Source organism: Myxocyprinus asiaticus, chromosome 21 (assembly GCF_019703515.2).
Source record: "Myxocyprinus asiaticus isolate MX2 ecotype Aquarium Trade chromosome 21, UBuf_Myxa_2, whole genome shotgun sequence".
NCBI lineage: Eukaryota > Metazoa > Chordata > Actinopteri > Cypriniformes > Catostomidae > Myxocyprinus > Myxocyprinus asiaticus.
In genome coordinates, this window is record NC_059364.1 from 7,938,283 (window position 1) to 7,950,682 (window position 12,400).

General features: G+C 36.3%; 1 protein-coding gene across 20 annotated transcripts in view; it reads left to right on the forward strand.

Annotated features, from left to right (window-relative positions):
- LOC127412194 (leucine-rich repeat flightless-interacting protein 2-like) overlaps window positions 1-10,978 on the forward strand; it is a 46,742-nt gene extending 35,764 nt beyond the window's left edge. For 13 of the 20 annotated variants that reach the window (XM_051648358.1, XM_051648359.1, XM_051648360.1 and 10 more), the window contains 13 exons: window positions 285-329; window positions 1,671-1,805; window positions 2,273-2,344; window positions 3,035-3,205; window positions 4,577-4,669; window positions 5,000-5,092; window positions 6,864-6,965; window positions 7,187-7,319; window positions 7,409-7,458; window positions 7,877-7,997; window positions 8,115-8,194; window positions 9,284-9,388; window positions 9,946-10,978. In XM_051648358.1, coding sequence (XP_051504318.1) covers window positions 285-329; window positions 1,671-1,805; window positions 2,273-2,344; window positions 3,035-3,205; window positions 4,577-4,669; window positions 5,000-5,092; window positions 6,864-6,965; window positions 7,187-7,319; window positions 7,409-7,458; window positions 7,877-7,997; window positions 8,115-8,194; window positions 9,284-9,388; window positions 9,946-10,056 — 1,311 coding nt within the window. In that variant the 3' untranslated portion in view covers window positions 10,057-10,978. Of the gene's footprint in view, window positions 1-284; window positions 330-1,670; window positions 1,806-2,272; window positions 2,345-3,034; window positions 3,206-4,576; window positions 4,670-4,999; window positions 5,093-6,863; window positions 7,061-7,186; window positions 7,320-7,408; window positions 7,459-7,876; window positions 7,998-8,114; window positions 8,195-9,283; window positions 9,389-9,945 lie in introns of those variants that run through there. The other 7 variants (XM_051648361.1, XM_051648372.1, XM_051648374.1 and 4 more) reach the window with 4 other exon arrangements.
- The last annotated feature ends 1,422 nt before the right edge of the window (window positions 10,979-12,400 follow it).

The following is a 12,400-nucleotide window of genomic DNA, read 5'->3' on the forward strand; positions in this document are numbered from 1 at the left end:
TTGTGGCTGTACCTTGTTAATGTTTGGTTTTAAAGCTCAGAATTTTGATAAAGGGAGGGGCCAGAGCACTAATTCTAAATGTTTCTGGTTGATGTGTGTGAAGATGTGATTCATAGACACGCATCTAACACATTTAACTGTAGTGATTAGCATCCCACTCACTTTATTCTTTCTGTTTTATTTTCAGGATGAAACCAAAACCCAGTCAATACACTTTCACGTTTCGCTCATTATGTATTTGTAATAATAACTGATGAGAATAATAGTGTTTTCTTGTTTTTCAGCTGGATGAGAAATGTGATAAGCAGTTTACAGACCCCTTCAGTCGGGTAAGAGCAAGAGATATTCTTCCATTAGCCTTCTTAGAGTGTGTTCAGACATTTGCCTCATAATTTATTTGATAACTATGCTTGTCCAATTAGAGCATGAATTGTCTCTGGTCAATTTCCTTAGTCACTGCCAATTAAATAACATTTCCAAATTGGGGCCAGAGAAGGTTTCAGTTTCTCATATTTTTGTTGCCTTTAATGATTCAATCCGACCCTAAATTCTGCTGAAAAAGGGGCATTTATCTGTGACGTGCTTGACTTGCATTATCTTTGTAGGCTACATTGTAAGCTACATTAAGTATAGAACATGACATGCATTTAATAAATCAACGTTAGCAAATACAGGCATAATTATTGAAAACAATTGAATGAATAGTGCAGGACCAGTAGAGCAACCCTAATAGCCTGTTCTAAGAAGAAATCACCAAGTAAAAGTAACTTAACATATTAAAACAGTCAGGGCATTGTTGAAAATAATTCACAGGCAAGCCAAATCTATGAGAGAGAAAAAATGTGCTGAAAAGGTGCCTGTATTTCACGACGTGCATTAGCCTATGATCTAATATGACAGTTGGTTAACATTGGTTGACACTGGTTAACTAAACAGTTACGATGTAAAAAAAAAAAATAGAATTTTAATTTAAAAATAGGCCTGTCAGAAATGTACAATAAGCCTAATGTATTGTTCTAAACATTGCATGCACACAGAATGAAAATAGCCTTCTTGATCAGCTGGATAAAAATTATTTGCATACCTAGCCTAAAATAGTCATTTTTTTAGGCTACTTACTCAAAAGTATACATTTTGATGAACAAAATTAACATGTCAGCATGATCCGGTGAAAGACGGGACCTGACTCACCTAAGGCAATTATTCTGCACTTGAAAAAGCCCGCTCGGTGGGAAAATATCTTGCAAGCACGCACAGATTTAAAAACATCCATTGTGACTTGCAAGCCAAACTTTCGGAACACTGGCCGAGCTGTGTGTTTCGCGCTGTAGATTCAAAAGAGTCGGCTCATTAGAATCATTCCTTCAGGCATCAGAATAGAATGGATTTGCTGTGTGTTTCAAGCTGTAGATTCAGTTGATGTCAATGCTGCCGCTGAAGTGTGGTGCAGGAAACACTGTATTATAGTACAGTGTTCGTCTGCATTGGCGGAATATTGCACGTGAGAGAACTGTTAACGAGACCATAAATCAAATGGTTCTGGTGTTTTTATATATATATATATATATATATAATGGAATAGCTTCTGAACATGAACCTGTTTTCGGTTTCCTGAATAATACTTAATTTAATGAGTGTTAATGGGGGATCTGTCCTCTCGTTTCTTACAGCCATCCTCTCGATGTGCCACCCCGGCATTGTCTGCAGCTGCCCTGGCATCTCTAGGGGGCAGTTCTTCTAGGAGGGGCAGTGGAGACACTGGCAGTGTCATTATGGATCCAGAGGCTTCGCTCAGTGAGTTAAAGGTAAAAATGCTCTTTCTCTGCATGCGCTGAAGACAGACACAAAAACAGGCATCATCTCTTAATCTAAAGAAAGATTCGACACAGACTTGGATTGCACGGTTTTTTGATTAAGCAAGATGATCTACATGCCTTCAAACATACCGGTAGTTTGGCTGAGAGTAGAGCATCATACAAGCACAGGACCCATTGAAATGAAGCATTTACACACACAGTTAAATCTCATGATGAGCTCCAATCACATACATTCTGCTTACCTGTTGAATGCATTTGATCTCAGAGAATCCACCTGTGTTGTGTGTGTGTCTTTATTAATGCTTTCATTAAAATGCCTGTCTTTCCTCTTTGTGTCTGAATGCCTTTTGGGAACCTCTCTCCCTCTCTATATGCAAATGTAAAATTAGAGGTCAACGCTCTGACCTTCCATGAATGCAAAACCTTTCCCATGATTCATTCCTCCATCTCAACAGGACATCTATGATCTAAAGGACCAGATTCAGGATGTAGAGGGCCGATACATGCAGGGTCTTAAAGAGCTGAAGGTAGAGGGTCCTGAGCTCACTGCATGCCTTCCCTCATCCTCCACTAACCCACCAGGCTTTTAGAACTCCTTTTGCATGAGCCTTGCATGAGAATTTCACTCACTCCATTAGCTCTTTGCAGTCACTTTTAGCCCACAGTTGTGCTGCCTGCAGAGAGAATCACTCCTGAAATGGAGCCAAAGTAACAAGCAAGTCTTCCTGTCTGACTCCCCACTGCTGTGTTAAGAAGACTACGGAAGAGGACACATATGTGCACGCCTTTAATCAGGACATTTCAGCTGTAGCTATATGAACAATTTCAGTGCTTGTCCAGTTTACTTTGGGAAGCTGCATCTCACTTTTAAATGTCCTGATAACATTGAGATCCTGTGAATAAACTGAATATGAGCAACCAAGGGTTCATGTGACAATCAAACCTGATGTTCCTCCTAATATCTAAATTGTAGTATTGATACTAGAGCCAACAGATTTCACAAAGTCGTTGCGGTAAAAACATTTACACAACTTTTGTGTAGCGTTTGTTGGTTTTACATTTTTACTTCAATTTTACGTGCACTTCACATTTGACTCTAATCTTCAGTGCACTGGTCATTGTGTGGTTTGGTTTGCCTGGTATAAGGTGTTTTTAGTGATCAGCATCTAATGCTGTTCCAGTCATTTTGTTGAGGATTGTCCCTCCCTTTCCTTTAGGAATCTCTATCAGAAGTGGAGGAGAAGTATAAGAAGGCCATGGTCTCTAACGCCCAGCTGGACAATGACAAGACAAACCTCATCTACCAGGTGGACACACTCAAAGATGTCATAGAAGAGATGGAGGAGCAAATGTCAGAGCTACGCAGGGAAACGGATGAGAAATCAAAGGTACTTTCAGTCAAAAAGTCTCATCTGAATTCATTTCTATGACTAAACATTTTGGAGATTGTGTTAGACACTTATCTCACAGTAGCTAACAGTAGCTTCTAGTTTTCCATGTATTTAAGACACAGAAGAGATTAAAGAAAGCCTGTGAAATCCAGATGTTTTTTTTTTTGTTTTTTTTGTTGTTGTTGTTTTTTTTTTTTTTTATTGTTTCATTGATTGACTGATAATGTGTCATTTGGTAGTGGTGTTTGTACATGAAAGCATCCCTTGTACTGATAGATGTGCTACTATTTGAATAAACCTTTAAAGGGATAGTTCACCCAAAAATAAAAATTCTCCCAGATGTATATGACTTACTTTCTTCTGCTGAATTCAAATGAAGATTTTTAGAAGAATATATCAGCTTTGTTGGTCCTTACAATGCAAGTGAATGGTGACCAGCCTTTCAAACTCCAAAAACCACATAAAGGCCACATAAAAGTTCACATTTTGAAAGTGAAAGTGAAATTGGACATTTATGGTAAAAAAAAAAAAAGGACTTAAATATTGATTTGTTTCTCGACCACACCTATCATATCTCTTCAAAAGATATTTAACAACTGCAGTCATATAGATTACTTTTATGTGGCCTTTATGTGATATTTGGAGCTTCAAAGGTCTGGTCACCATTCACTTGCAATGTAAGAACCTACAGAGCTAAAAATCTTTGTTTGTGTTCAGCAGAAGAAAGAAAGTCATACACATCTGGGATGGTATGAGGGTGAGTAAATGATGAGAGAATTTTCATTTTTGGGTGAACTATTCCTTTTACCCTTATTATGTATAACTCGTTGTATTACAGACATGAATTATACCTCAAATCCTCCAGCTTTTTAAGCAGAGATTTGCTATTATATTTAAGTGATCATACTTGCGACTTAAGTCTGGCCAATGATAAAACGGGATAAAAAATTCCATAGACTTACATTAAAAGAGAGAACCGAGCCATATCTAGAAACCAGAATATAATAGAGAGTTGTTGGTGAGCTCTTTATACCCTAGCCACTGCATATCGAGGTGTGTATAAATATATATATATATATATATATCGGCTATTTTACAATAGCTTCAGATGTGGCTCGTCCAATAATAATTCAGTGTCAGAACTGTATGTGTTATAAAACAATTTCTATTATTCTGTTGAAGATTAATCGGATAGAAAGTGTAATGTTTTTATATGATTGTCCAGCAAATTTATCACCACTGTGCACAGACCCAGCTTATTAAGAATGGCATTCATTTTCTACTATTTCGATTAGCATATGGATTACTTGTTTGCAGAGTAAAGATGCAGGCTTTGGCAGACTGGGGTATTTATGTTTTTATTTACAGGAACTAGAAAGGCAGAAGCACACATGTTCAGTACTACAGCACAAACAAGAGGAGCTGAAGGAAGGTATCCGCCAGCGAGATGAACTCATTGAGGTAGATCTCAAAACACGAATGGTTTATCTGACCCTTAAATTCCAGTTGAACGCATCAGGGAAGGATGCATTAGACTTTTTAAAAGCTATTGCAGAAGAGTTAGAAATCAAGCTATAGATTATTTAATTTCAAACTGTTTTTTGAAAGTTCTTCAAGGATAGAAGGAAGGATGGTAAAAGAATTAGGTTCAACATCCTCATATCATTAACACTTTTCCATTCAGATCCTTCTGTTCTCCTCCATGTCTTCTGTCTCATTGTGTCTATCTTGAATCTGTCCTCTTTTTTTTCCTCTGCTTTATTAAACACCTTTCCAACAACTCGACTCCAGGAGAACCAGAAAATTCAGCAAAAACTAGATACCCTCACGAGGGAGGTGTTTGACCTGCAGGAAACGGTTAACTGGAAGGACAGAAAGATTGCGGTAGGAGGGTTTAGGAGATGTTGCTTGTATTGATGGGGGGCGTAGGCTGCTATTACTGATGATCCTCATGAAATGAACTGTTGATACATCTATTAGCCATCTATTAAAGGAATATTCCGGGTTCAGTGCAAGTTAAGCTCAATCGACAGCCTTTGTGGAATAATGTTAATTATCACAAAAATAAATTTTGACTTTCCACTGCTTTTCTTAAAAAAAAAAAATAAATAAATATTGAGGCACTTACAATGGAAGTGAATGGGGCCAATCCGTAAACATTAAGTAACTCACTATTTCAAAAGTATAGCCGCAAGATGTAAACAATGTGTGTTCTTAAAATCACTAACCTTTTCAGTGTAAAGTTATAGCCAATTTTACAACTTCGTTGCCATCACGATGTAATGTCAACAAACCCTAAAACCCTGAAATGACTGTAAAAGTGATGATTTAAACAACTTTACAGCTCAAATAATACAAGAGTTTTAACAGATGTATTAATGTAAGTGCTTTTATAAAATTATAAGCTTCACATTTCGGCCTTTAAACCCTTTAAAAATTGGCCCCATTCACTTCCATTGTATGTGCCTCACTGTAACCTCCATTTTTGAATTTTTTTTTTTTTTTTAAGAAAAGGATAGACGAGTTGAAATTATTTTATGTGGTAATCAACATTATGCCCCAAATGCTGTTGATTGAGCTTAACTTGTATTGAACCTATAATATTCCTTTAAAGCTTTTGTGTGTAATTTTTTCGATGTAGATATGCCGAATCAACTATTAAGCAAGCCACTGTTGGTTGATTTCACCTAAAGGTTTTAACACAGTGGCACTATCAAAACATTACTCTGTTTGATTGAGCAGCTTGTCTAGCCTGACATGGTGAGTTTTGGGGCAGGACTATCTGTTTATACAACCGATAGAAGATGAGGGGATTTATTTTTTTCTATACCGTGTAGTGCCATTGGTGGCACAGAAATTACACACTTAAGCTCTTAATTTTGCCAGACAGCCATATTTCTATAGAAAGAAAATTATAGTTATAGTCATATATTAATAACAATGCCTTTCTAAAAGGATTAATGTGTTGTTTATATAATGTGCATGTAAGCATTTACACATTGTCTTTATAGTTTGTGCTCATAGGCTTGTGTTTTTGGTGAATTTAAAGGGGTCATATCTCATTTTCCTTGATCTTTTGAAATAACAGTACATTGTAAACATAAACGATAAAAGGGGGTATGATATGACCCGTTTAATACTGAATCTTTGGGCAGTTTCAGTAGTTTTACTGCACCTCTGTTCCTAGTGCTGCCCTCTGCTGGTTACCTGTAAGCCTCAGTCCTGTAAACCAGTGGTGTTGGTGGAATTTATTTGTGGAGTTATTGTTGATGAAAAAAGTAAAGTGCCACAAAATACTGTTGAGTTAAACTACTGAAGCTGCATAGTGCATGAAAAGTTATTACATATTAGATTTACTTGTTTTCAGTAAATCAGTTACCTTTACTGCTGACAAAGCTACTTTCAGTTGCTTAAAATCCATGAATTGTTCATAATATAAACTAAAATATACATAATACTTTTTTTCTGAAAAAGCAGACTTGTCGAGTATATTTGTGCTGTCCTTACGCCTTCACTTCCTGTACTGCTCATTTGTCAGCATGGTCTGTTTTCACCCAGCCATATTATGACTGCAGCCAGTGTTCATTCTGTGTTTGCTCCTGTCTCTTGCTCTCTTCACTCCTTCTCTCTGTTTTCCTGCCCTGTGTGTGGCCAGGCGTTAGAGAGACAGAAAGAATACTTTGATTGCATTAGGAATGAAAGAGATGAGCTCAGGAATGAGCTGGCTGATCTCAAGGGGAAAAGCCGAATGGGAGAGGTACGTTCTTAAAACGGTTCTGCACGGAATAAAACAGATCTAGTGACTGGAAAATATTTGGATTACTGCCTGTATCTATCATTTGGTAATTCTAGGTTTGTATCCATTTCACCTAAATTTTACTGATCACGTACACACACACACTGCACTATCCACTAACAAAAGGTTGTTGTGCTTTCATGAGGCTTGTTCCTCATTGAGTCCTCTCCTGCCCCTTACAGGAACACGGGCTGGTCATTATACCCGAAAACATGCCCAACGGAGATGTCAATCATGAATCCCCCTCCTCAGGCATCACTGTGGTAACACAGGAGGCAGCGCAGGTGTTGGAGTCAGCGGGAGATGGACCTTTGGGTTAGCCTCTGAATATATAGTCAGGAATTTTATTATTGTAGTATGTAACAATGACATGGTAACACTTCTTTCCTGTGCTCATACCCCAGATGTAAGACTACGAAAACTTGCTGATGAAAAGGATGAACTTTTGGCACAGGTATAAATATAGAGGGAGGTCCAAAAGTTTTAGATAACTAGGGAAAATGCTTACATTTTGCATTATTTTCTAAGTAAAAAGTTGAATTGAAACTTTTCTGAGGAATTTCAAAAATTCTCAGTGTTTGGTATCAAATACAAATTTACGTGGATTTGATTTGTGCTCTAGAAATAGTGCAGGATTTGAAAATATTTTTCAAATATTTCTTATTCCGTCACAACTCTTTCCTTTATATTTATTTAATTATTTTTTTAAATCCTAAAACTTTTATTTCCAGGTTCAAATCAAAAATAAAAAAAATCCCATATTTTAAAGTCATCTTAGACTTTTGAACCCCACTGTATATAAAAAGAAATTAGGATTAGAAATATAGCAGATTTTTGGCACAGCTGAATTAAAGTAACGTGTGCTCTATTAGATCAGAAAACTGAAGATCCAGTTGGATGAAGAGAGACAGAAACACACAAAGATTGACAGTGTTTACAATGAGGGAGAACGAATGGAGAACGGCACTGATCTACAATTCATCGAGATGCAGAGTATGACACAAACTACTCAAACACTGATGTCTGCAATAATATACTTCACATTTACCACACACACACACACACACACACACACACACATGCATTAACATTTCTCTCTGTTTCCTGTAGGGGACTCCAATAGGCAGATATGTGAATACAAATTCAAGCTTTCAAAGGCTGAACAGGAAATGGCAACAATGGAACAAAATGTGAGTTTGATTAAAATTATATTTTAGACTGTGTGACTATCAGTGGGTGTTTTGTGAATAAAATCATTAGACATTGAATGTTTTTGTTAGTGTTTAAATAGTGTGAAATGTATAATTTAAGGGTTTATTATTATTGATAATAATAGTAATATTTAAAAGAGAACCAAACAGCCATTGTTGCAAAATTTCAAAAGTTTGAAGCAATAAATAAAACTAGCTAAAAACAATCAAGGCATGTTTTTCAGTTCTTTTTTTTTTTTTTTTTTTAACTGAAAGGCCTTTCAGGAACAATGATACTGAATAATTTTAATTTATATGCACCAGTATAACAATACATAGTAATAAATAGCAATATTTACCTACATATATTTTTATTTAAACATTTTAATATATACTCACTGAGCACTTACACCTACTTATTCATGTGATTATCTAATCAGCCAAGCGTGTGGCAGCAGTGCAATGCATAAAATAATGCAGATATGGGTCAGGAGCTTCAGTTAATGTTCACATCAACCATCAGAATAGGGAAAAATTGATCTCAGTGATTTCAACTGTGGCATGATTGTTGGTGCCAGATGGGCTGGTTTGAGTATTTCTGTAGCTGCTGATCTCCTGGGATTTTCACACACAACAGTCTCTAGAGTTTACTCAGAATGATGCCAAAAACAAAAAACATCCAGTGAGTGTCAGTTCTGCGGACAGAAACGCCTTGTTGATGAGAGAGGTGAACGGAGAATGGCCAGACTGCTTCAGGCTGACAGAAAGGCTATGGTAACTCAGATAACCACTCTGTATAATTGTATTGAGCAGAGTAGCATCTCAGAATGCACATGTCGAACATTGAGGCGGATGGACTACAACAGCAGAAGACCACATCGGGCACTTTATAAGGACCATATGTTCCTAATAAAGTGCTCAGAGAGTGTATGAAAAATACCATGCAGGGATTTCCATAAACACTTTTGAGTGATGACACAAACTAATCAAGAGTTGTGAATCGATCACTGAAATTGACAGTTTGAACTGATTCACTGATTTTAGTGTATAAGTAAGTGTTGTGATTGGTTTTTTGTATGTGTCTTGCAGATAAACAGACTTGAAGGACAGGTGTCTAGATATAAGGCTGCATCAGATAATGCAGAAAAAGTAGAAGATGAACTAAAAGCAGAGAAAAGAAAACTTCAGAGGGAGGTATGAATCCAACACTAAAGAAACCTGCTGTTCAGATGATCATCTCTGCTAATAATCTAGACCCATATCAGGGTTCCCACAGTCATAGAAAACCTGGAAATATCATGGAACTGTGATTTTTAGGCATTGAAACATCATGGAAATTAATAAAATATTTAAAGTCATGGAAATTTCCGAGTGATTTTTGTAGTTATACTTTGCATGGGAGTTTAGAAAGCCAAATCCTTCACTGAGTCACTTTGAAATCTTTTTTTTTTTTTTTGCTTAATATAGACATTTGTAGACAAAGTATAAATGTATAAAGTATCTACACTAGTATAAACGCTTAAATCTATTAATTCCAGGGAATGCTATATGATATAAAAATGGAAATCTACCTCAGCAATCTCTATAAAATAATTTTCAAAAAAAGTCGTGGAAATGAATCTGTCAAAAGGTGTGGGAGCCCTGAATATTAATAAACCAATACCAAATACAATCATCAGACACTTTTCATTATAATATTTACAGTCCAAGTGATACCAAGTCATCCTGACACATTTCTTTTTATTTTGCAGCTTCGTACAGCCTTGGACAAGATAGAAGAAATGGAAATGACCAACAACCATCTTGTAAAGCGTCTGGAAAAGATGAAAGCAAACAGAAATGCTCTTCTGTCCCAACAGTAAAGCAACTCTTCTGCCAGCACTGCTCACTAACACTATAGGAAACCAAAAAGAAATGTGCAGTCCTGCCCTTTACCTCGTCTCTTTGCCTCTCGTGGTAAAAATATTGATAATGCTCCCTACTAAGGTGGCACGGTCAGGTAGGGAGCCTCTAAACTTTGTGGTAAACACATTTTTTCTTTTCTCAACCTGAGAACATTGTACTAATTTTGTTTTTGAAAGCTTTGTACATCATGATTGCCATCAAGGTTTCATTGCTCAGACTGGGAGCTTTTTTGTAAGTTGCACGAATATGAAAGCGCTTTTTAAACATGTAAATTCACACTATTTTAGAGCCCTCAACATAAATGCTTACACAGCAATGTGCCTTTACAGGGAGAACTGAGGGTTATATGCATTATAACACTATACAGGATAAACGTATTTCTACCGGTACGAAACAATTCGTTTAATAAGGGTACAGCCGTGAGCTAAAAATATATAAAAATCAATCATGTCTGCTATGATTTCAGTTGTTTTGTTGTTTCTTTTTGTTCCAAATATTTAAAATATTTCTTTAAAATAAATGTGTAAATGAAAATGCAGTAGGAATGGGTGGGTTATTCATGAATTGTGATTGATTGAAGGGTACATTGAATTTTATTGGGATTTAAGTACTTTGTCACAATGGACTACATCATTTCTACACAAAATACGAAGATTTTAGTAAATCTCAGTAAGAGACTGGTGCTTCTACTGTGCAAGATTTAAGATTTATGTCCCAAATGCCACTTGATGCCTTCACAATGCTAATGTATTCAGGTTTGGTGCAGCATTTAATCACACTAGAAACTTTCAGTTGTCTGACACTTCATACGCACAGTGATTGTGACTTAAGCAACTGCAAAAGTATACTGTAAATAAACTACACAATTTACAATGTTAACTGATCTGCCTTACCTAAATTATTTTGGACATTCAAAAGAAAGCTGTAAAGGCAAAATGTGTAATTTATGTATTACCAAATGGATTTGCAATCAGCAAATCAGTTTTTGCAATTTCTATATATTGATTTTTAGTAATGCTAGCAGTGCAGAAATTATACGTTTTACTTTGACAGGATTTTGTGTACTTAAGCATTTTATTTGGCATCTAAAGCTTGCTTTGTAAAACAGTACGTTACGAGTCTGATAAGGGAAGTGCTTTGTGGAAATCAGTCTCAGTGTGTTAAATGGTGCATTTGAATTCTTTTATGCTGACATTGAATCAAGGAGGAACATGTATATGGGTTGGCAGTTCAGTCAGTGGTCAATAATATAAAAATGTTTGTTTATTAATTTCAAAAACAGTTTGATACAGTCACTTTCCTTATTCATCTGGAGGACAAATATCTGCAAATTCACAGTTTAATGTTTGCTGGCCATACGAGAGCTTGTCTGCAATGGGTAATGACAGTATGTTTAACAAAATAAAAGTGCATTGTAATCCAGACTGACATTTTTCATAGTATAGCATTTAAAGGGATAGTTCACCCAAAAATGAAAATTCTCTTTTGTACTCAATTTCATGCCATCCCAAATGTGTGTGACTTCTGCTGAACACAAAGATTTTTAGAAGAATATCTCAGCTCTGTAGGTCCATATAATGCAAGTGAATGGTGACCAAAACATTGAAGCTCCAAAAAGCACACAAAGGCAGCATAAAATAATCCATACGATTCTAGAAGCAATGTAATCACTTTGGGTGAGAAACAAATCAATATTTTAGTACTTTCTACTATAAATCTCCACTTTCACATTCAGAATGTGGAGTGTTCAGAAACAGAAGTGGAGATTTATAGAAACCCACACCTATTATATTAATTCTGAAGATATTGATTTAACCACTGGAGTCATATGGATTACTTTTATGCTGCCTTTGTGCTTTTTGGAGCTTGAAAAGGTCTGGTCACCATTCACTTGCATTTTAAGGACCAACAGAGCTGAGATACTCTTCTAAAAATCTTTGTGTTCAGCAGAAGAAAAAGTTATACACATCTGGGATAGCATGAGGGTGAGTAAAGGATGAGAATTTTTTTTTTGGGTGAGCTAACCTTTAAACTCTACATAAAAAAAGTGCTGAGTTTCAGCATCTTTCAAACACTTTGTAGAGTTCAGGCAGGCTGGCGATTTGGAGGACACTGCCGTCTTCACTGAAGTGTTTTGGAGGACTGAAGAGAGTGCGAAGCGCTTTGAAAAGCACATGCTCCACCTTCCACTGCCAGCTCATCTCCACATCCTAGAAGTAATTAAACTATTAAAGTCTCACACAAAATTGTTTGGGTTTTAGACAGGTTATGTTCAAAATGTAACATATATATTACATTACT